The sequence below is a fragment of the Spodoptera frugiperda genome, chromosome 17, assembly GCF_023101765.2.
Source record: "Spodoptera frugiperda isolate SF20-4 chromosome 17, AGI-APGP_CSIRO_Sfru_2.0, whole genome shotgun sequence".
NCBI lineage: Eukaryota > Metazoa > Arthropoda > Insecta > Lepidoptera > Noctuidae > Spodoptera > Spodoptera frugiperda.
Genome location: NC_064228.1, coordinates 4,501,247 through 4,525,812, shown reverse-complemented (window position 1 = coordinate 4,525,812; position 24,566 = coordinate 4,501,247). Strand labels below are relative to the sequence as shown.

The window sequence follows — 24,566 nt, the reverse complement described above, 5'->3', positions numbered from 1 at the left end:
TCTCTGTTAATTCTCTTTGTGTTTAAGTCATAGAATAAGTTATGAAATGAACTCACCGATTGTTTAACAATCAAACGTCATCGCAGCCTGTGACGTTGATGACTGCGGGTCACTTGTGTTCGTCTGGGGCTGGAGGTCATCAGGGTTGTTTTGTTGGTCATCATCAGAGTGCGTCGACATGGCACCCTGATCACCAGGCTGCGGTGCCCGCCGAAGCTGGTCGTGAGCAACCTTACGAGGTCGTCCTCTTCCTGTTACTCGTTTAACGATGTATCTGTCCTTATCTTCAACCCTCACGATCTCATAAGGGTCACTGTACTTGAGGTCCAGGCATGTTTGATTACGTGGGTTATTTTTAATCAGTACGTAATCACCTTTTTGAAATGGCCTTATCTTAGCCTTATTTTGATCAAAGCGTCGTTTGTCATACTGAGCAGCAGCTTGCATTTTCTGTTGGACTTGTTGGTCGAGTATGTCAAAATCAATAGTTTCTTCATCAAGGTTTACTAGCCTCAAAAGTTGTGGGGGTACAGTATGCTGTCTTCGAGTCAGGAGAGTGAGTGGCGCCATTCCGGTTATACGATGAGGAGTGCAGTTGAATGCCAATTGCAGGGCTTCCAAAGCAGTTTGCCAGTTCTCGGTTTCATAATTTTTTACCATGGTCAACGCGTTCTTCAGTGTAGCCATGACGCGCTCAACTTGTCCATTCGCTCGGCTAGCTCCTGGCGCAATCGCGTGAATGTTGATACTAAAGTTGTCACAATAGTTTTTGAAATCTCCCAGGAATTCTCTCCTCCATCAACTATAACTTGTACGGGTGTTCCAAATAAATGGATCATGCGTTTTAATGCAGCGAGACAACTGCTTGGACTTTTATCATTTGAATAATTAAGGAGTAAGTATTTGGTAAAGGCGTCTATGATAACAATCACATACTCGTCCTGACCATTTTGGTTTCTAGAACCCAATTTGCCCGTAATATCCATATGGATAACTTGGAACGCCGTAGTTGGTTTTTGTATAGGATGCAGTTGAACTTGTGTAGCACCAGAAGGACCCTTTGACATTTTGCATACAATGCAATTATCCACGAACTTTCGAACGATTGAGCTCATCTTGTCGAACCAGTAGGACTCTCGTAATTTACATAGCGTCTTTTCCCATCCCGGGTGTTGTAAAGCAGTGTGATACGAATTTATTAAGCTCCATTGAAATGACTTCGGCACCACAATAGCTTCATAATTGCCGAATCGTGAGTCGGTAAGACGTTTCTTGAGTACGCCATCCACCAGGACATAGTTCTCTACTGGATTACCGCTGGCAATACCATCAATAAGTAAGCGTAAGTCACTATCTCGTCTCTGCTCTACCTGAACCCATTCCGTATTTCTGGTCAAAGTATTGATTGTACTCTCCATATTTGGGTTTCTACTAAAGAAATCGGCATGCTGAAGATTCTGACCCTTACGATATTCTATTTCAAAATCATAATTTTGGAGAAACGCCCACCAGCGATGAATTCGTGGAAGTAAATCTTTCTTGAATTTGGACGCTTTAAGCGCATTGCAGTCAGTGATGACCTTAAACTTCCTCCCGTACAGGTATTGACGAAAATGTTTGATTGCTTTAACCACCGCCAAAGTTTCAAGTTCGTAGGAGTGGTATCGACTCTCTACTTCAGTGGTACGCAGGCTCATGTAGGCCACTGGATGATGTCGCCCGTTAACTATCTGCACCAACACCGCCCCGTAGCCGATGCTGCTGGCGTCGGTGTACAGTTCAATAGGAGCGTCTTCCTGGAATATCAAAAGGGTAGGCGCAGTGGACAAGTGTTGGATGACATAATTCCTAGCCTGATCATGCCTTGTATTCCATTCCCATTTTGCGTCTTTTTTAGTTAACTCGTATAGTGGTGTCATAACACGAGAAAAGTTTGGTATAAAGCGTCTAAAATACCCCGCTAACCCGTTAAATTGCCGTACTTGTTTAACAGTTGTGGGAATGGGGGCTTTCGTTAGGGCTTGTATTTTTGTCGGGCTAGGACTAACTTGTCCGTCTGATATGATATTACCTAGGTACTCAATAGAACGCTTAAAGAAGGCCGTCTTCTCCACATTGATTGAAAACCCTGCTTCCTGAAGAGTCATGAGTATTCTCTCAATGCGTGACAAACCCTCTGAAAAGTCCTTACACTTTGTGAGTACGTCATCTACGTATACTTGACATATAGGATTAGGCCCGTAAAGTAGAGGCCCCAGAGCTCTATTTATACATCTTTGGTATACAGAAACAGCGTTACTTAAACCAAACGGCATGGCCAAATACTCATAGAGGCCATCGGGCGTTACGAAGGCAGTTTTTTCAATAGAGTTTTTGGACACCGGTATTTGATGAAATCCCGCTGCCATATCAAATGTTGAGTAGTAGAAGCCCCCTGATAGTTGATCGATTTGGTCAGAAATTATAGGTAGAGGGTAATGATCCCTAAGAGTATTTTTATTCAGCTCCCGGTAGTCTACGCACATGCGATTCTGCCCGTTCTTCTTTTTCACCAATATAATGGGACTAGAGAAAGCAGAGGTACTCTCTCTAATGATATTATGTTCTAACAACTCGGTCACGATTTCTCTGACTTTTTCTCTTTCGACAGGACTCAATTTGTACGGCCTACGCTCTACATACCTGTTAGGATCTTTTAAACGGATTTCTAATTCACCCGTGTTAACCCGCGTACGCGGATATCCATGAATGAACAAATGTGTATACTTGTTCAACAGTATTTTTAACTCGTTTATCTGATCTTCACTAGATAAGTCGGTAATAAGTCTATCAAATTTTTCATCATGTGAATGCATGTGATAGACCACCGGTTGGTGCAGTAATTTGGCACCCTGGGCCGTAACTAATACACTTAGGTATGTGTTCTTAATAAGGTTAGTACCGATCAACATATCAGAGCATATTTCGTAATCCGGAACCACATGAAACTGTAGTTCCACGCGTAAATTGTCTATCTGACAAATGGTAGTTAAACAAGTTAACGACATCAATGTAAACTGCCCAATGCCCTTCAAGTAATGGACTTGATCAACGCGTTTACCCGGAATTTTCGCAGCCACCGACTCGCGTATCAGTGAACATTCCGCTCCACTATCAAAAATAGCAGTAAATTCAAAATTTCCAATAGTGACAGGTAACCAAGTAAGATTTGGTTTGCCAACGCAATTCACATTTGAAACCACTGAGCGTTCACGTTTAAAACACGTTTCATATGTATGCCCAGCTTTGGAGCAAAACGTACAGGTAGGTTTGACAGTGTTTTGCGTTTCACTATTTGAAACCTGACGCGGCTGTGGAGATGTGTTTTTGTTCGCAAAACGACAATCACGTGTATCATGGTTAGTCCTCTTACAAACTTGACAATATAACTTTTCTGCCAAACGTGGGCGTTTGTTTAAATTCTGTGACGTCTGATTCGAATTTAAACGTTTTGTTGGACGTATTGATGAAGCTACAGAAATTAATTCAGGTACAGATTTTGCACGCGCATTTAATAATTCAATTCGTAATCTTTCGTCACTAACGCAGCCAATAACAGCCTCTACCGCGTCATCACTAGTCAGCTTATCTTTGGTGACACGTTGCCATAATACCCAGGCCTCGGATAGAAACTGTGCAATGTTTTTGCTACTGTCGTAAACATGTTCTCGAAACCGAAATACATCTCGCGAATACCGACTTTCAGGTTCAAATGTCGTGATCAACACATCGCGCAGCTCCTCCCAAGACCCCGTGGACACCAACCAATTGTCTACGTATAACCTCGCACGACCTTTCAATAAACTACCTACTTTCATTCGAACATCATAATCACTGAGGTTGTACGTGTCCATTGCAGTGCTAACATGCTTGCACCACTCGCGAATTCCTATATTACTGTCCGGGTCATATGACGGTAAAAATATATCACTGATTTTCACTTTAGAATCGACCTTCGTCATACGATCCGATACGTGCTTCATCATCTGCATCATTTGAGCAAAGAACTCGGCTGGAACCCCGCTAACAGAAGTGTTAGCTATGGGAATTGCATCAGAATGACTAGGAGAAGTGGGTGGTGATCCCACTTCTGATAACGAGGTATTAATCCCAGCCGGGTTTTTAGGAAGGGTGACGTCAGCACCGCTGACGTCACCATCCGTATTATTTGCACTCATGATGTCTCAGATAAACGAAACACAATTTAGAAATATAAAACAGCTTTATTTTTATAACTTCTTTATCATTACAGTTTTGGTATACCTATAAAAGTAAATACACCTTTCCACTCAATCAATAAACACAATAATCAATAAACACAATAATAATTATCAACAGCAATAACAATTATAAGTATCAAAGCACTCACCAAACGACCGTTCGGTCCAATCGCCACGAGCAAAGTGTCTTAGTGAACTCAGTGAACGATGCAAGAAATCAACATGGCGGCTGAACGTCACGTTTAGGGAATTTACAATAACACGTGTTTACTTTTTAATTCTAATAATTCAAATTGATCTTTCATAATTCATAAAGTAATTTTAAACGAATTGTCGAATAACTAACACATTTTAAAACACAGTAATAACAAAACGGATATTCAAAAACCAACGATAAACAATGGCGGCTGTAACAACTACTAATATTTCAAATCCTTTTAAAATGATCGTTGCTTTTTGAACCTTTTAATTGATCAAAATATTCTTATAGAATTACCTAATTAATTATCAAGATCATTAATAAATTTATTTATCAGAACAAAGAAATGAAATGAATTAAAATTAATCATAAATTAGAAATAAGAATAAACTTTAAAACAAATGCGTCGACATATAATATAGGTAAATATATTGTCGTATATATAATTAAAATGTTATTTTTTCAATTAAATAAAAAAAGTAATTGAATTTACACAGAGGCAATAGAATACCAATAGCTACTAATCTTACATACATCTTTCGCTTCATCAACAGTAATCAGTCTTCATGCATGTTCATCGGTTAAGGATACTTATAATTTGGCTCTTCTTAAATATATTATCGCCAATATAGTAAATTCTTTCGTAACAAATATAGAAAAATCTAAATAGAAATATCTAAATATCAAATTAAATAATATCTACCTGCAAATAATATCTGTATGCATAGTTTAATAATACCGTATTGTGAAACTTATATTCACCACAAAAATATACAAACATATTTTTATTACATTTCATTTCATATCATATATGAAGTTTCATCTATTCAAATACTGCGGAAATAGAATAGGATATATATCAAGTGTTGTCGAACCGGTAAATAATTCAAACTGTGCTGAAAACGGGTAGTAAATCATGAAAAGCATTTCAGAACATCCCGATAGATCGCGTATTTTCGTTCAAGTAACTTATAAGTACCTACTGACTTATAATGTCTTTTATAACTTATAAGTTTAATTCTAAGTTTTAAACGACGTTATATTATCTTGTTAAATAAACATTGTATTATGTTTATTTATGAGTTATTATTCGTATAGTAATATCACATCTATAAGTGGCCACTGCTGACCAAAAACCTTTCCTCGCACGGTTCGTTTTGCATTTTCAAGCATTAATCACCACGGTTGCTCAATGCGGGTTGGCGATTTCAAACTAATGATTACAAAATAAAAGCCCAGGTTTCCAATGTTTTTCTTCACCGTTTGTCAGTAGTGTCTAAACATACTTAGAAAGTACATATAACGTTTGCTTCTTGCCGTTGGTAGGTAACCCCCGGGCCGCCGGAATGTTTTTTATAATAAAATATTGACAGTTTTTTTTTCTTTTCAGGTAACGGGCATCAAACCCCTTTAGCAACCCACGTGTAAGTTAAATTTAACAATTTTTCTATAAAGAAGACTTTTGATGAATTTACTACGCAATGACTTTGTGTAATATAAATAACTTAGTTTTTTTTTTATTTAATTATTAATTTAGAAGTATTTTCTCAAATCACTTCAGCGGTCAAATTAATGAAATGTAATCAATTATTAAACTTTTGTAATATATAACAATTTGAATTTAAATATTTTTTGTAGATTTAATTTTAAAATTGTATACTAAAAAAAATACAAAAAATATTTGAATTGAAATTGTGAGCCTCTACTGTCCTTGACGTTGTTTAGCTAGCATATTAGTGTTCAAAATCTAGGTTTTAGATCGTAACACTAGATTACAACAAAAGAAATCCTTGTCATAACCGAATTAGGCAAAGATTGATCGGTTTGTACCTATCAAGATGTTAATTATGCCTATTGCGTGTATTTTACCTTAATAGGTGTTTTATTAAACTGGAAAAATGTATAATATGATGAAATGACATCATTTTGATTTAAGACAAATAATACTGTTTGTTTTGATGACTATTCATAAAAAAAAGTAATTTACCCTTTAACCGCCCAGTTAAATATCAATTACCATGCCACTAGCGCGTAGCTAAAAATCTAAAAAAATATATCTACACTAAATAAAGAGGAGCAATCATGTGAATAGAACGAAAAAATCATGCATGTGCTCTGTCGCAGCAATACGACATGAGCGGCAGGGTCAAATATGTGACACAGGCGGTTAAAGGATTATAATATTGAGTATTTAAAATGCTGTTTTCTAGCTCTTTACTATCGGACTGTAAGCAAAATGTCAAAAAATTAAAATGATGGTTCTTCAACATTCAAAACTTTTAGTCAATTCTTTGTAAGTTGTTAAACAAAAAAAAAAATTGTAAATTTTCGTCAATTTCGTATAACCCGACTGAGACTGGTCTTGTTACTATTGTATTAAATTGTGTGTATAATAATATTAAATTAAATGTATTCAAATGTAACGGCTGCATTTTTTGAGAGAATGTAATTTTTTCTGTTATAGTTATTGTTTCATAAATTTTTTTTTTTTGGGTAAAATATATTTTAGCTTAATAGCTATTTTAATATTTTAAATGTATAAAATATCTCTCTCAAAGAAAACGTCTGTTACATTTCCATTAAATCATCGCCTTCTAGATTCATAAAATTTTATTTTTTTCTTGTAGATAAAAATCAAAGTCAATTTTTATATAAAAAAGAACTTTTAGAAATACATGCGTAGTAAATAGTTACTTTATTTTTATGTTATATTTTTCACAATTATAAAATAAAATGTAGTATAAACGTTGGACAAATAGTAGCTATTCTATATTATTTTACGTGACACCATGTTTTTTTTTCAGAAAGTTACATATCAAAATAAATAAAGATTCTTATCACTTTCTGTCTCGTAGTTTGTTATTTAGAAATAAATCTTATAGTTATGGAATAAGCTTTAATTTTGTCTAAAATGTGCCATTCTCATAATATCTCAAACATATCTTTACATATATTTTTTTAATTTTTGCAAAATAGCACAGTTCTTCCATTATTTTCTGTAGTGCAATGTTAATTTATATTTTATGTATATTACTGGGCATTTTTTAAATACTTGTACTATTTTATTTTGCCCAGATAAAAAATAATAGTAATATTAATTAAAATCAATTATCAAATTAAATAATTACGGCTTATCACATGCTCAATAATCTATAGGAAACGTTAATATTTCATTTAAATTTTTCAATTCAAGACTGATTAGACTAACCTACACCACACGCCTAGTTTTTCTATTTCTACTCTTCGAAAAATCATTTTAAACTCATGAATTGTTTTTAGAAATTTTACATTGCATTTATTGTTAAAAAAATATATACGAAAATACATTTTTATTGCCTAATAGAATTTATATTTCACTTAAAAAAATGTTGTTTAAAAGTTTTAGTTTTAAATTGTTTGATTAATTTAATAGTATTTAAAAATATTTGAAGAATTTTGCGTAAAATAGCCTAGAGATACTATATTTATATCGACACAATCGCCTTAGATATCATGTCATCCGTCTTGTAATGTTAAATTTCAACCCGATATTTTTTGTATTTTTAGTTTAAAAAATGTACTTTTATTTTAAAAATCTTTTTCTATTTTGTATTTTAGTTTAAAAAAAGATACGAAAAATATCGTGTACTTTTTTACTAGCTAAATAAAACTGCTTACACACTCGCGTATTTTAAACTTTCGAAAAAATGCAAAAACGTCTGAGTGTAGGGTGGTTTAAGTCGATTATTCCTCTTGTAATAAAACTATTATTATGCTAGATAAATAATTATTTTTTCTGTGATACATAGATTAAAGTGTTTTTTGTAAATATTAATCGCTATGTAACTATGTGAGTGAAAATTGTTAAGAAAATTGTACTACATAATATTAAAAAAAACAATGTAAGGCTTTTGAGTAAAATATGAACTAATTTAGCGGATAGTATGGAAACTATGTTTTATGGAGTGAAGATAAAAAACCTAGTTAGAGAAAAAGGAATGAGTTAAGAGTTGCAACTTGTAAATTAGTGAAATTGTACAAACTACTTTTCTAAATAAAAGAAAACTTGGCCTATGTAGTGTGTGTTTTTATTTCCCCTTTGGGAATCTAATTTAGTTGGTCGATGTCAAAGGATGTACTTTGTGAATAGCACGGTGTATTGAGGGATCTCTTTCGCCATTTCCTTCGACTACACTATTCTATTTCGTTATCTTTTTGAAGGGAAACTTTCAATCGAATGCTCTTTCAATTTACCTTTAGTTGATATGTTTTTAGTATTAGGGTGTTTTTGCCTCCAGAGATGTGCTGGGCTGAGCTACGTTGCTGTGGATGCGTTTGCTTTCCAAAAACTCATATTTATTGGTACAGATAACTTAGCGTTGGTGGAAATGGAATCAGCTGAGATATGTTTTTTTACATGGAAAGATGCGTGTAATAGGTGCGTGCTATGAATCGCAACTATCGTTATATCGCACTCTCGAGCTACGCATCACACTCACACAGTTAGCTTAGTATCGGTGGAAATCGTCCCATAGTTTCACAGCTTAGCTCTTATATTTTCGTAGCATGGCTATACACATCTCTGGAAAATCACCCATATTTTGGTATTACTAACGCATTTTAGGTGGCTTTTTTTGGCTGAAAATGCAGACTTTAACCTCTTTAATGGCTATGATCTAATATGAAATTGATTAGTGACCCTGAATAGTTCAATGGGTTCGATTCCCAGGTCGAAGAAAATATTTTTGGAACTTTCCATTAATAAGTTTTAGATTGTGCCCTGTCCTGTGCAATTTCCTGAATTATGTAGTCTAGACCCACTTATTTATATACCTACAACACTAAAATTTTATTCAAAACTATAAATAGTTTATTGTCTATACATGACAGAGAGTTTATATGTCAAATAAAATTTGGAGACAGTTGTAAAATGTTTATAACTTCTACAAAATATATTATACAGGTGTATGAGTTTCATGTCATATAAACATCTATTCTGAAACTGTGGATATTTAGAAACGGGAAAGTTAAAGTGGACGAATATTCTAAAAAGGAATTTTGACAATTTTGACGAATGTTGACAGAAAGTTAAGGGTGGTTTTTCACCAGAGATGTGCTATGTAGCTATGCTATGATGATGTAATAGCTAAGCTGTGAAACTATGTGACCATACTAAGCTATAATATGACTAGGCTATACATATAGTTCTGCGAGGAAGATGCGATGCTTGAATATGCGATATATCGCAATTAGGGAAACCATCTATAGCACGCATCTTTTCATATACAAAATGTAACTTAGTTGAACCCGTTGCCACCAATGTGTACCAATGAATATGATTAGTGGAAGCCAAACGCATCCACAGCAACGTAGCATAGCACATCTCTGGTGGAAAAGCACCATGATCTACGACCGAAATTATTATCCGATCTTCATCCAAAATCTAGCACAAGATTCAAGTAAAATAAACCAAACATCTCAAATCAAAAAGCAATGTATTTGCTTATAAAATATCTGCAGCGTATGACTTGACAGGTAGCCGAACTACTGCCAAGACACACTCCGTGCGCGGCGTGGCAACTAGACTGCGAGTCTCTCTTATATTTACAGCTTGGAATTATGTGACAGCTTCATGGATAGAAGTTGTGACTGAGATTTTCGAGTTTCGATATAAATACAATACTAAACATATATGAGATACAGTCTAGCGTCTTTATGCAACTTAAGAGGTTTTTTAAGTGGGGAAAATCATTCAATGCTTTTTCCCGCCTTGGGTGAGTAAGTGTCAGACTCCTACTGACTAAAAACCGTTCCGTTCCTCCTTTTTACGTTTACTCCTGCTTTTCAAGCCGGAGCCACGGTAAGCCCTCTAGTTAGTCCGCAACTCCGGATCACGCTTAACACTCTACTGGGCCCTATCTGTGGTGGTCTGATGGCTCTATGAAGCGCGCGCAATACGCGACGCGCCGCACGTATTGGTCTGGTTCTGGTCGGGCGACAATGTACCCTTGCTGCCCTGCTCGCCGACAACAGCCGCAGACTCAGATGACCCAGACAGTTTCTAACATGATCCGCTTCATTCTTGTGATACCTCTAAGAGGTTCGTTTACAATTGCAGGAGTCAAAAATTCCGGAGCTGCGGACTACCTAGCGGGTTTACCGGGGCTCCGGCTCGACAAGCAGGAGTAGGAACGGGGTGGTTTTTAGTCAGTAAGAGTCTGACACTCCCTCTCGCTTTGCCCTGGCGAGAGAAGTCATTGGATGATTTTCCCCCTGAAAAAAAGGAGTCAAAAATTAATGGTTAGTATTTTTGAGCTATCAACATTCAGACTACATTGAATACATTGGACTACCTAGTATCGCATCAGATATCTTTTCGATGAACGATACATTCATACGCAGTCTCACAAAAAAGCATTCTGCAACGTACCATGAGATCGCTAGCGCTGTTTGTTTGAAGGTAAACACTGCACTCAGGTTTGAAAGTACTGCGCACTGTTGGACATGTAAATATTTGCACGGCGTGGGAATCGAGACGTGAACCCTGAGAAAGTATTCTGTAGAGTATCTGTGTTAAAGATGGTGTAGTTTTAGAGATTTGGCTTAGTTTACGTAAGCATATACAAGTATCGTTGCTCGAGCTAGGGGTCTCGGGTTCGATTCCTGGGCCAAGCAAAGCATTGCTCGGCTTTTTTCGGCTTTTTGAAAATTTCTCATTAATTTATAGCACAGAGTTTGATCCCAATGGCCTGAGTGTGATGTGTATGTGAACTTGTATGTTTATAAAACACTTAGTGTATTACATATAAATATACGTTCTATAGTTAAACACTTTAGTGAATTGTTAGTAACAATAGGCAATTGCCTCGATTTGTTAGATATAATAGTTTTAACTGAGTCTAATATAAATTACTCATTATTATCATTTTATAATATTAAAGGGTACAACCTAAACAGTTATGTTAGAACGGGTCGTAGCGGTGGTGGCGTGTTGGTGTACACGCGCGCTGAGTTGTGTGCATGTGTGTGTGACCTAGCAACACCTGCAAATTGTGCTCGGGCGGCGGAGTACGTTTCCATTACACTTGATTATAATAATGAACAGATACACCTTTTATCAATTTACAGGCCTCCTAAAATTAATAAACAAGATAAAATAAAACAGTTTCTAATTGAATTGCGAAGCATCCTAGAAACTTTACCACCAAATAAAAAAGTAATTATATGTGGCGATATTAATATTAACCTTTTAAATAGTTCTGACCAATATGTTAACTCGTATGAAAATTTACTTTCTGAATACGGTTTTACTAAATGTATAAATGACGTCACGCGTAAGGAAATTTTACTAGGTAAAATTGTGCAATCTTGTTTAGACCACATATACATAAGAGCGAATAATATATCTATTAACTCGGCAGTTATAAAATATAAAATCTCTGATCACTTTTTTGTGTCAGCCGTGGTGGAATGGAAACAAACTCCGACGCCGCGCGCGCGATTCTCGTGCACATGCGCCTAGCAAACGGGTACTTGACAATAAAATTGTAAAACAAAAATTGGAAAATGTCGATTTCGATAGTTTATTGTCAATTGAATGTCCATGTGAATTGTATAGTAAATTTTGTGGAATATTTACTGACATTTATAATGAAAGTTATAAAATTGTATGTACAAAAAGCAGTGAGAGAAATAATAAACCATGGATAGATAACAATTTGAAAGCTATGATAGAGGAAAAAGATAGATTATTTAACGTATGGTGTAACGAACCAAAGAATATGCTAAAACGCCTTAATTATACTAGATATAGAAACAGATGCCAAAAAGCTATAAATAAAAGTAAAAATATATATGATACAAATAGTATAATAGATTGTAAAAATAATATTAAGAAGCTATGGGAAAAAATAAATAGTTTAATAGGAAATACAAAACCGTCCCTAGATAGTTTAATTATTTCTAATATGGACAGCTCAATATCTATTTCGGAAGTATGTAATAAATTTGCAATAACATTTACAGAAGAAATAGAAAAAATCAAGCATCAATGTAATGAAACATGGATAAACAGAAAGGAATATGTGGCACTCACGGACAGGTCTATGAGATGGCAACCGGTGACCGCTAGCGATATAAACAATGTCATTAAAACCATGAGTACTAACAAATCACCGGGAAGTGATTTAGTTCGTATGTCCGATATAAAAATAATTGCGAAAAAGTTGTGTCCTGTACTGGCCAAACTCGTAAACCTGTCAGTTGCTACAGGTACTTTCCCAAATAAATTAAAAGAGGCAATTGTACGTCCTATACACAAAAAAGGAAATTTTAAAGATGTTTCAAATTATCGACCGATAGCCATATTGTCAAGCGTAGATAAAATTATTGAGAAATGTGTGGTCAATCAACTAGGAAAATATTTACAACAGAATAATATTGTCAATAAGTGTCAACACGGGTTCTTAAAGGGTAAAAGTACAAGTACACTGTTATCTGAATTTACTGACGAAATTAATAATTATTTAGAGGATAAAAAAATTGTAATATCCATATTTTTTGATTATAAGAAAGCATTTGATACATTGCAAAAAGATACCCTTATTAACGCTATGAAGGAGTGCGGTGTGGGACAACCACTAAACCAGTGGTTTAGTGATTACCTCACAGGGCGCTCTTACCGGGTAAAGGTGGGTGATACTCTCAGTGACAGGGTGGAGGTACGGAGCGGAGTGCCTCAAGGATCAGGATGTGGTCCTATCTGCTACCTCATGCACGTGAACAGCTTATGCGGAGTGTTGCGTCATTGCTCGTCATACATGTACGCAGACGATCTATGTGTGCTCCGCGCCGGAACCGACATCAATGACATCTGTCCGTTAATCCAACAAGACATAGACGCGGTAGTTAAATGGTCCCATGACAATGGGATTATTCTAAATGCTGATAAAACCAAACTTCTTGTCATCAGATCACCATATTCACACCTATCCATTCCTACTCCTAAATTGATAACGCACGAATACTCATGTTTTCATAATCATTTAATAAATTGTAATTGTAAACCTGTTGAAGCTGTTAATTCTGTTACTTATCTTGGTGTCAAAATAGATGAGAGTTTTTCATGGTCCTGTCATGTAGATTACATTTGTAGTAAATTAAGAATATTACTTAGTAAGTTTTATCATTTAAGTTACAAAGTTCCTATTAAAATATTAAGATGTTTGTATATATCCTTAGTAGAATCAATAATAAGTTATGCTCTTGATAGCTACGGGCTAACGTTTAAGACTTACATAAATAAATTAGAATCATTACAAATAAGATTTCTTAAACTATTAGTTACAAAAAAGACTAAAATAAGTTGCAAAGACGATTATAGAAAATTGTTTAAAATTTGTAAGATCTTACCGGTTCATTTAAAACATACATACCTTTTAGCTATAAACCAGCACGGCAGGAAGGAGCATGACTTACCTATTGTGACAAATAACCACAGTACACGGTCGGTGGCTGCCGGTAAATTTAATGTTCCAAGAGTCAATAATTACTTCGGCGATAGAACTCTAAAGAAACGTATACCTTACGTGCTTAATAGTTTGCCGGCAGACATTCGACAGGAAAGTAATAAAAGAATTTTTAAAAGTAAGTTAAAAAAATACCTGTTTAAAATACTTATATAGAATAATAATAAATACTTAAATAAATACTTATATAGAATTAAATATAATAATTCTAATTAAATACTTATATAATAATTATAATAATTCTAAATAAATACTTATATAGAATTATATAGAATATATATTATATAGAATAAATAGTAGATAATAATAACTTTGTATAACAATGCGGCGCAACACCCACAGTCAAACCGCTAAACCGGTTTTGTGGGAAATTGTCATAAATATAATGCTGTATTTCTTTTATATAAATAAATAAATAAATAAATAAATAATAAATAATAAAACGCTCCTACGACACGGGACAACGTTTAATAAAAGAAAAAAAAAATAGTAGTCACAATATACATGAATGTAACTAATGGCTTGGCTTCTACATGGAATTCTTAATATTAGGTTCGAGTGAAAAATGAGTTTTGCATACAGAAACATGTACCTACAAATCTTTCTTTACTCCTAGTTTTATCTATTGGATTATAACACGTGTAACATACAATTCTATATAAGCATATTAAAATATGTATATAGGTATTTATAACAAAGCTAAACAGAATTTGGACTGTACAACAACAAAACGATCAAAAACGAATCCTAAAAACAGCTCACCAAAGTCCATATTTCATCACAGTGCCCACACATTCGTAATAAAATATTTTCTATACATATAAACAGAATTACATTGAGAAGATGAAGAACGCCACACTTCGCAACAGACAGACGAACCTACTTTATACATATTACGAGGAAATTCATATTGTAGATGGACGTAGACGTAAAATGTTTATCACTCCTGTTAGTTTGGGGCCATGAGATCCACGATGTATCATAAGATGCTAATAAACAAAATTATACTCCTATTCTTTCCATGGATTTCAAAATAACCCACTAAAGAATAATTAAACATCACAATATAAAGGATTTATCGTGTGTTGGTAGATATTTTTTTACGATATAAGCCGGTAAACGGAACGGATCACCTGATGATAAGCAATCGCCACTGCCCATGGACGCCCGAAACACCAGAAGCGTTACAAGTAAGTTGCCGGCCTTTTGCGGGTTAGGAATTAAAGGGATGTTGTGGAATAGGGGATTAGGAAGATAGAGAAGGTTGGTAATAGGGCCTCAGATAACCTCACTTACAGTCTTACACAACGAAACACACCGGAAGCGTTGTTTAACGTCTGTTTTCTGTGAGTCTCCCTCTCTCGAGACCAAGAAACAGCAATATCTGATAGACCCGAGTGTTTTAAACTACGATCTACAAACTATATGCCAGATACTGAGATGTACGCTTATATTTTCTAAAAGTATCAATAGAACCTGCTAAGGAGGCAATCAATTTGGTCAATTAAACATTACAGGAATCAGTGTTTTCTAATAAACCTTTACTTTTTAAATTGTGATTTCGAACTTGCCTGCTATAGATGAATAAAACGCAAATTCTTTTTATATAAAAGATACTCCATAGTCCAGTAGTGAACTGTCACAAAATTTGATGATGATGCTGAAAAATTTAATTGCTAAAAACAACCTTATTGCAATGAAAATCGCACCTATTTGCAAAAATGTCCTTTACTAAAATCGCTTACTTCATAGCTTCAAAGGATTAAGACAGACATGAAATATACGGGTTATAGTGCACGCATGGTTTATTTTTATACTGCATGTACTCTAGAGCTGCGGACTACCTAGCGGGTTTACCGGGGCTCCGGCTCGAAAAGCAGGAGTCAGAATGGAGTGGTTTTTAGTCAGTAAGAGTCTGACACTCCCTCTAGTCTCACCCAAGGCGTGATAAGGGAGAAGACATTAGATGATTTACCCTACTTAAAAAAAGAATTTTCGAATATCCGTAAAATGCACAGTAATACTTTTGTTAAACCCGACAATCGAATCCGAGACCCCTTGCTCGAGCAACGAGGCTTGTATATACGTACATAAACTAAGCCAAATCTCGAAAACTACAACTTATCAACGAAGCAATTTACAATAAGGAAACAAGCAAAACAAAAATAACTCCAAACGCCAAGAAGATAATTAACATCTCGAATTAAGAAAGAAGACGGAACCACTTCATCCATTAAATGTCCACTTAACCAGTTATTTTTACCAACCTTTAGAGGAGCAGGTAACAGTTTTAAAATTAAATAGAGAATGCAAATCTCTCGAGATTGGGACTAAAGCGAGATCTCGCGATATTATCAGTTTTGTAAGTATTTTTTTGAAAATAATAATTATTATTTAAAAGGCTGGTAACGCACCTGTGATTCCTCTGGTGTTGCGGGTGCCCTAGGGTGGTGCTGATCGCTAACCATCAGGTGACCTGTCTATATTTCATAGTTTCCCCCTATGCCATAAAACATATATTTATATAAATTAGGAAAAAACACTATGATTATGAGATGAAAAATTTTTTGATGATGTTTTTTCTCGAAATTTGGAACAGAAGAATTCTGTCGCTGTAGTTACGCGCATAAACTTAAAGACTGTAGCTAGTATTTTAATGAATTTGAAGTAGTTTCCTATTTCTACTTTGAGGTACATAATTATCAAATATCAAAATGAAAGAAACAACTAGAGAAGTCTCTTATAATACCAAACAAAAATCCTTTCAATCAATCTCGATAATCTCGCAAGATCTCGTCCACATTTCGACCGAGATTAATCTCGCTAATAATGGACGAGACCTCACGAGATCGAGATTGCATTCCCTAGTTATACTCGTAAAGCTTTAACGTTTAACTTTTAACGTTTTTAACTACGAGTGGACGTAAAAAGTTTATTTGCACCGGTCAAAGGCAAAATTATTTTTAACCTAGTTTTTCGTAAACCGCATTTACTAGAGCACCGACTGCGCTTGGGTTTAAATATAGGAAACGTGTCCAAACTTCGTTCTTTTCAAAACGTTCGCTACAATTTTTCTTATGGTATTTTCCTAAACTGTGTTTGTTGGTACAATGAGTGACTTTGAATCTGACTTATGTTTTTAAAAGTCTTTTAGTAGGTAACTCCTGTTTGTAGAAGTGATTAAAATTTTTCGTTTCACGTTTCACTTACAATTGTGAATCTTACATACATAACCTCATGGTTGTCTCCCATGGGCGTAGGCAGAGACAATGTAACACCAGTTGCAATGTAACACGATTCGTAAATCGTACATACTTATTATCAACCAGTGGCGTCATTTGAGAAGAAAAAAAAGGAAGAAGAGAAAAAGTTCAAAAGTCTTGATAACTGACTAACTACTAACTTTGTTTTTTTTTATAAGTGGGGAAAATCATCCAATGTCTTCTCTCGCCAGAGCGAGAGAGAGTGTCAGACTCTTACTGACTAAAAACCACCCCGTTCCTACTCCTGCTTGTCGAGCCGGAGCCCCGGTAAACCCGCTAGGTAGTCCGCAGCTCTGGATTTAACTTTGATTATGGAATGAGATTTGGTTGAACTACAATTCAACATGTTTCAGTAAAGCTCAGTATAAGTTGAGGAACGGCTAGATATTGGTACTACAACAAGAAATAACGAAAATAAGTTATGTTGTGTGAATACGATTATAAATTAGAATGCCAAAAACCTTTCAGCCCAACCCTGAACATAACAACAACCTCTAATGTTCAGGGTTGAAACTCGTTGAAAACAATCAATATTTTTTGTCCAATAAAACTAATTGCTTCCCTATCAAACGCCCGTTTGTTTTAGTAACTCGATAGCTATCGATTATTCGATTAATTGTGTCATTGCTTAAGCTTTTAGTGAACTGTTGTGCGTATCATTGTTTATATTTTTATGGTATAAGCCGGTAAACGAGCAGACGGATCATCTGATGGTAAGCAATGGCTGTCGAACATGGACAGCCGAATCAATAGAGGCGTTACAAGTATGTTCCTGGCCTTTTGGGGGTTAGGAATTTAAGAATTATTGAAGACTAATTATTGAAGGCTTCGGAAGATTAGGAAGGGGGTAATTGAGCTTCCAGTAAACTTACTCGTACAACGCAAGCGTTGTTTCATGTCGGTTTTCTGTGAGGCCGTGGTATCACTTCGGTCGAGCTGGTCCATTTTTGCCAAAGCGTGACTCTCTCTTTAGGTATTACTCAATGCATGTCTTAAATCAGCAATCAGTAGTGACACTTATGCCAAAAAAACCTTATTTTTGATTAAAATCCCTAATCCTTATCAAGCCATTAAAAACCCGAACACCACTTATAGTTTTTGCTATTATTACGAAAACAGCATCCAACGATCCCCTTTCTAAAGAAACGTTTGGGGAGTCAAAAGAAGCCTACATATGACCTCTTTAAGGTACCTATCGGGCCATTTGGAAGGCGCCACTCGGATCCTTTGTTTCCAAAACTGCCTTAGACAGGTCCCGTAGTACACTTACGGTGACATTTTGCATAATATTCGGGTATCCAGATTGTTAAGGCTACGTCGTTTTCGTTTCCAAGAAAGTACCTTTTGGGGCATGAATTTATATGGCACAGCTAGACCTTTTTCCCTTGGTTTCGGCTACTAGCTAAGTGTTTCTTGTAGAGGTATTGTTGTTTTTGCTTCGAAAGGTTGGCTCGAAATTATGCAACGAACCGTTTTTTGTTTGGGAGTCCGACCACGAACTGAATTTTGTGGATTTGGCGGTCAAGGGATTGGAAATCCGGGTGGTTTTTGGAACGGAATTCCTTGATAATGTTTCGCAAAATGTTTATTTAGTTAAAAGGATTATTTTTTAGAAAGTGTTTTAAAAAAGTGTGCTATAAATAAAAAAAAAAAAACTAACTAACTGGAAAAAGTTCTCAAAGTGGGCCATTTCCAAGGCATATCCTAAAACTGTAGGACCTAGAAATATTTCGTCGACATCAGGGACAGGGATTGTTGTTAGCAGATATACAGGATGTTTGCTAACAACAAAATGACCTAGCACTATTCTTCATTCAATTCAGGACCTTATATTCAACAACCGTCCCTATAACCCCTACACAAATAGTTCCAGGCTTTATCTCCGTCAATAATCTCCAATACAGTCATGTTGCTTTTCCCAAGCGTCGCACCATCGCAGCTCAAATAGAGGTACAAGCTAGCCAATATAAGAAAACCCAGACACTCCAAGCAAAAAGCAACCTTATAGGTTATTCCTCTCAGCAACTTACCCTAAGAAATTGGCGGCGAACCAGTAAAGATTATTGCCTGTGCGTCAGCTAAAATATTAGATAACAAAAAAAGACATCAGGCATACGATATTGTGGTTTGTTTTCAGTTTTATATCCTGATGTACCGTTGCGGGATCGTAAAGTTCTTTTTATGTGCATGTTCACGTCCCAAAAATATCTCGTGAGAAATAAAACAATCGTGTCCAGAGTAAGACAATTTATTGCATAAAACACTGCTCAGGTCATATATTGACGGAGAATCTTAACACCGCGATGTACAATATGACGTCACGGCACAGTGTCATCTATTATTTAATAAAGGTACTAAACTAAGAACATTGACAGTTGACATTGACTTTTGTCATAGTAAATAAATAAGTAATGTAAACAGAATAGACATTCCGCCCACCATGGACGGCTCTGTCCATCAACCAAAACATGACAATATTAACTTAAATTAATTCGTTTTCGATTACCCATTACAATCTAAATCTAGGGCCTTATATCTACAATACAAGTTCATGCTTTATGTAATAATATAAATTTCATCAATAAAGTGATAAACAATAACTAAGTATTGACAGGTAAGATAATTAATTTAGATATAGGTCTTTTAATCTCATTATTTTTACACCGTATTGTTACCACGCGAGTAATATTGTCCAAACCTGGATGTTTATTTGTAATGATACCGTATAGCCATCTAGCGGGTGGAAGACCATCCTCCTTCACCAGAACTACGTCTCCAATCTCAGGTTCAGGCTTACAATCTGTCCATTTATATCGGTGCTGCAATTGAGTTAAGTACTCTAGTGACCATCTACGCCAGAAATTTTGAAGCATTTTTTGGGTAAGATGCCACCGCTTTAGATTACTAACAGATGAATTTTCATAATTAACATCAGGTACAGTTACCAGAGGTTCACCCACGAGAAAATGCCCAGGCGTCAATGGACACGAATCCTCTGGATTATTAGAAAGCTGAGAGATAGGCCTCGAGTTTAGGCAGGCCTCAATTTGAGCCAACACAGTTGTCATTTCTTCAAATATCAATGTGCTGGTGCCTATAATTCTCTTTAAATGGTGCTTCGTGGACTTGACACCCGCCTCCCACAATCCTCCAAAGTTTGGAGCATGGGGAGGTATGAAATGCCATGTCGTACCATTCATAGAAAGGAAATCCGCTATCTCGGAAGCTACCACAGACCTTTCAGCATTGAATAGTTGTCGCAATTCTTTTGCACTACCAACAAATGTGGTCCCGTTATCACTCCACAGGTCCAATACTCGGCCACGTCTGGCTACAAAACGCTTGAAAGACGCAAGAAAACTCTGAGATGTCATGTCGCTGACAACCTCGAGGTGAATGGCTCGAGTGGACATGCAGACAAATAAACATATATAACCCTTAGTGGAGTGATGACCACGACCTTTAGAGCTTCGGATGCTGATTGGACCTGCGTAATCCACACCACTGCATTGGAAAGGCTTCTGAACAGACACCCTGGCTTTCGGTAACTGACCCATCATTTGTTGATGTGTTTGTGTGGAATGTCGAATACAGATTACACACTTATGAACATGTTGCCTAACGAGAGTCTTTGCATTGATTATCCAGTATTTGGATCTTAAGTAATTCAACATCAATTGCGGCCCGCCATGCAAAGTTCTCTCGTGAGCCTCTGCAATCAAAAGATTGGTAAAGTGTGATTTGTGAGGAATTAAAATGGGATGCTTCATATTCTCATCAATCGAAGCCCGGTGCAAGCGGCCGCCAACTCTTAAGATCCCGTCATCGTCAAGAAAAGGACTCAACGAGGTAAGTCTACTTCCCTTATTTAATTTACGGTTCTTTTTCACAGATTCTATTTCATCACTATAGGACTGGAGTTGACAGAATTTGATACAGGTAAGTACAGCTTCATTTAATTCCTTTGTAGTTAGCCAAATAGTTATTTTAATTTTATTACGTTCTGATTCTTTCATTCGTAGAAACCTTCTACAATAAGCTATTACTCTTATTAACCTACTGAACTTAGAAAATCTAGTTAATAGACTGTCATCAAATTCTACTGCAGTTGCATGACATTTTCTTTTTATCTTTCTTTCTTCTAACGTAGTTTCTTGTATATTTCCTCTATTATAGTCTATTTTTTCATTCTGTAACCATACCGGACCTCTTTTCCAGAGTTGCAGGTCGCTACATTCAGAAGGGCTAACTCCCCGAGATGCGCAATCTGCTGGATTTTCCGACGACAACACATGTGACCACTGACTTCTATCCATAATGGTAAGTATTTCGGAAACACGATTCGCGATGAACGTTTTCCACCGACTAGGGTGGCTGCTTAACCACGCCAATACGACGGAGGAGTCTGTCCACGCATATAAGTGCTGTTTGGGAACTTCTAGAGTTGAAGCGACTTCTTGAAGAAGTTTTGCTAGTAAGACAGCTCCACAGAGCTCTAAACGAGGGATTGATACCTGCTTAACAGGAGCAACCCTGGTTTTTGAAGTCACCAAGGTTGTATGAATTTGTCCTTCTCTATCAATAATGCGAACGTATACCACCGCGGCGTATGCTACATTGGATGCATCTGAAAAGCCATGCAATTCTAGAACCCTGTTCTCTTTGCTAGAGTTGATCCAACGAGGCAGACGAAACTTAACAAGGTTACAAAGGTTCTTCCGAAAGTCAAGCCACTCTTTTAGCAATGGTGCAGGTAGTTGTGCGTCCCATTCGATCCCAGTCATCCATATTCGTTGAATGAACACCTTCGCAGTGATGATTATCGGTGCTAACCATCCGAGGGGATCGAATAGTCGCGCTATGTCCGAAATAACCTTACGCTTCGTAACTGGCAAATCTAGCTCATTAAGCTGAATAATATAAACGAACTCGTCATTGTCTTTGTCCCACGTTAAACCTAATATTTTTGAAATTGCATCCGTTTTTAGTTCCATGTTCCCTTGTGTTTGTGGTATTTGTTGACCGTCTTCAATTAATCTCAATAATTCTTTGTTATTACTAGCCCACTTTTGGAGCGGAAACCCTCCACGTTTAAGTAGCTCCGATATCTGCTTGTATATCTCTACACCTTCCTCTATGGTTTGACAGCCCGTCATAAGGTCATCCATGTAGAAGTCTGAAAGAACGCGGTTCTTTGCTAAAGGAAATTCAGCGCCTTCGTCCTGAGCTAACTGCTGCAATGATCTTACCGCTAGGTAAGGCGCCGATGATGTTCCGAACGTTACTCGCAAATGACGTAACACCTGAATTTCGTCATCTGGATTCTCACGCCACAATATGCGCTGAAAATCTGTGTGATCATTGCACACCCTAATCTGTCGATACATCTTGACGATGTCCGCGACCAGACAGATAGGTTCACAACGCCACCGCATGATAATATGACGAAGTTCAGGTTGTAGAGGAGGACCCACCATTAAATCGTGATTAAGAGATACCCCGTTGCTACCTACACATGATGCATCAAACACGATGCGCACCTTTGTTGTACTTTTTTCATTACGGATGACGGCATGATGAGGTAGGTACACACAACCTTCTTTATCCCTATTTTGTACTATATCCATATGATAAAGAGCTATATATTCATTGATAACAGCTGAATACTGAGCCTTGAACTCTGGATTCCTTAGAAATCGCTTTTCTAAGGTTAAAAAGCGTTTAAGAGCAATGTCTTTTGATCCACCATATTTACAAGCAGGATCGCTTGACCTGAAGGGCATATGCACAATATAGCGACCAGATTCATCTCGTTTGGTCGTGCCCTTAAATATTTCTTCACACCTTTGTTCTTCTGGGGTCAAGTAGACCTTGTCGTTAACGCCTTTGGGTTCAGCTTCTAGTTCCCAGAATTGTTTGAGGAGTGTATTCTCATCTGTGAGAGTAGAATGCAATGTGACGACTGTATTGTGGCATGTCTCGCTTTGGTTGATTTCACCTACTTGACCAGACAAGATCCATCCTAGTCTTGTATTTTGTGCGATGAGTTGACCAGGTGAACCTCTGATTAAACCTTCTAACAAAATCTGGCCATAAACTTCAGCGCCTAAAAGCAAATCAATCTTGTTCGGAGTATCGAACGAAGGATCTGCTAAAGTCAAAGACGAGATTGTAGTCAAAACGTTTGCCATAACTTTCCTTTCCGGTAAAATAGTCGTCAATTTCTTTAAAACATAAGCCTTAACCGTGATAATAAAACTAGGGTCAACGCGTGATTTTACCTTAATGAGAACCATCGAATTTAATGAAATTGTTGATTGGTCTTGATCACAACCTATACCTGAAATTGAACCTTTAGTTGGTACTCTTTTGAGACCTAAGAGCTGGACTGCGGACTCCGTCACAAAGGAAGCCTGAGATCCCTGGTCTAACAGTGATCTTAATACTATAGCAGTACCGCTCTTTGATTCCGCTGCAATCAGCGCAGTAGCCAATAATATTTGGCTATGACTATTAGCAAAACAACTTACAATATTAGTGGAATTACTCTGGTTTGAAGTGGCAACAGCAGACACACTGCTTTCTGCAACTTGATCAGGTTTGTTACTATCACCACCTGATTTGGAGACATTTTTGAGATGAAGAAGACTATGATGCTTCTTTTTACATATATGACATCTAGTGGACTGGCGGCATGCATATACAGAGTGATTTGCTCCTAGACAATTATAACATAAACCGTTTGTTTGGACAAAATTACGACGCTTATCAATATCGAGACCGGCGAACTTTTTACAATTAGCGAGCTTGTGGTTATCCTGACAAAATATACACAGTATAGTCGATACATGAAGTGACTTGACTGGCACATTACGATTGAACTGACGACCTTGACCTTTGTTATCTAAAAATTCCAAAGACCGAAATCTTTGTTCAAGGAAAGATTTGAACTGATTGATTGTAGGCAATTCGTCTGAACAATCACTAATTTTCATTTCCCATTGTTTACGTGACTCAGTGTCTAGTTTTAAACCCAATACGTAAATAACTATAACATCCCAATGCTCAACCATTATGCCTAAATTTCCCAAAGCATGTAAACATTCATTAGAAGTATCTAATAATTCCTTAATAGCACTAGAAGATTCTGTTACAATATATTTTTGACTCATAAAACGTTTAATTATACAATTAGCTAAATATTTTTTATTATTATAGCGATTCTCTAATTTACTCCAACAGGTTGCATAATTACTACTAGTAATAGGGATGTGCCGTAAAAGACCTTCAGCCTCTCCAGACAAATGTGATTTCAAATAGTGCAATTTTTGAACGTCGT

The 24,566-nt window shown here is 36.4% G+C and overlaps 3 protein-coding genes across 3 annotated transcripts in view; 2 read left to right on the top strand and 1 right to left on the bottom strand.

The window, feature by feature from the left end:
• The window catches only part of LOC118276846 (irregular chiasm C-roughest protein), a 123,680-nt gene extending 115,864 nt beyond the window's left edge, over positions 1 to 7,816 (top strand). Inside the window, exon 22 of the mRNA XM_050699782.1 lies at positions 5,849 to 7,816. Within this exon, the coding sequence (XP_050555739.1) occupies positions 5,849 to 5,886 (38 nt within the window). The 3' untranslated portion in view covers positions 5,887 to 7,816. The remainder of the gene's footprint in view (positions 1 to 5,848) is intronic.
• Positions 7,817 to 11,227: 3,411 nt separating this feature from the next.
• Positions 11,228 to 14,393, top strand: LOC126911635 (uncharacterized). Its single transcript, XM_050699786.1, has one exon. It carries the CDS (start codon positions 12,165 to 12,167, stop codon positions 14,118 to 14,120), a length of 1,956 nt encoding a protein of 651 aa, XP_050555743.1. The 5' UTR covers positions 11,228 to 12,164; the 3' UTR covers positions 14,121 to 14,393.
• A 5,356-nt stretch (positions 14,394 to 19,749) lies between these two features.
• Positions 19,750 to 24,300, bottom strand: LOC118273288 (uncharacterized). The gene is made up of 3 exons (XM_050699664.1): positions 20,137 to 24,300; positions 19,926 to 20,046; positions 19,750 to 19,763 (listed from the first exon to the last, which is right to left on the bottom strand). The coding sequence occupies exons 1-3, from the start codon at positions 24,298 to 24,300 to the stop codon at positions 19,750 to 19,752; spliced, it is 4,299 nt and encodes a 1,432-aa protein (XP_050555621.1).
• Between the last annotated feature and the right edge of the window lie 266 nt (positions 24,301 to 24,566).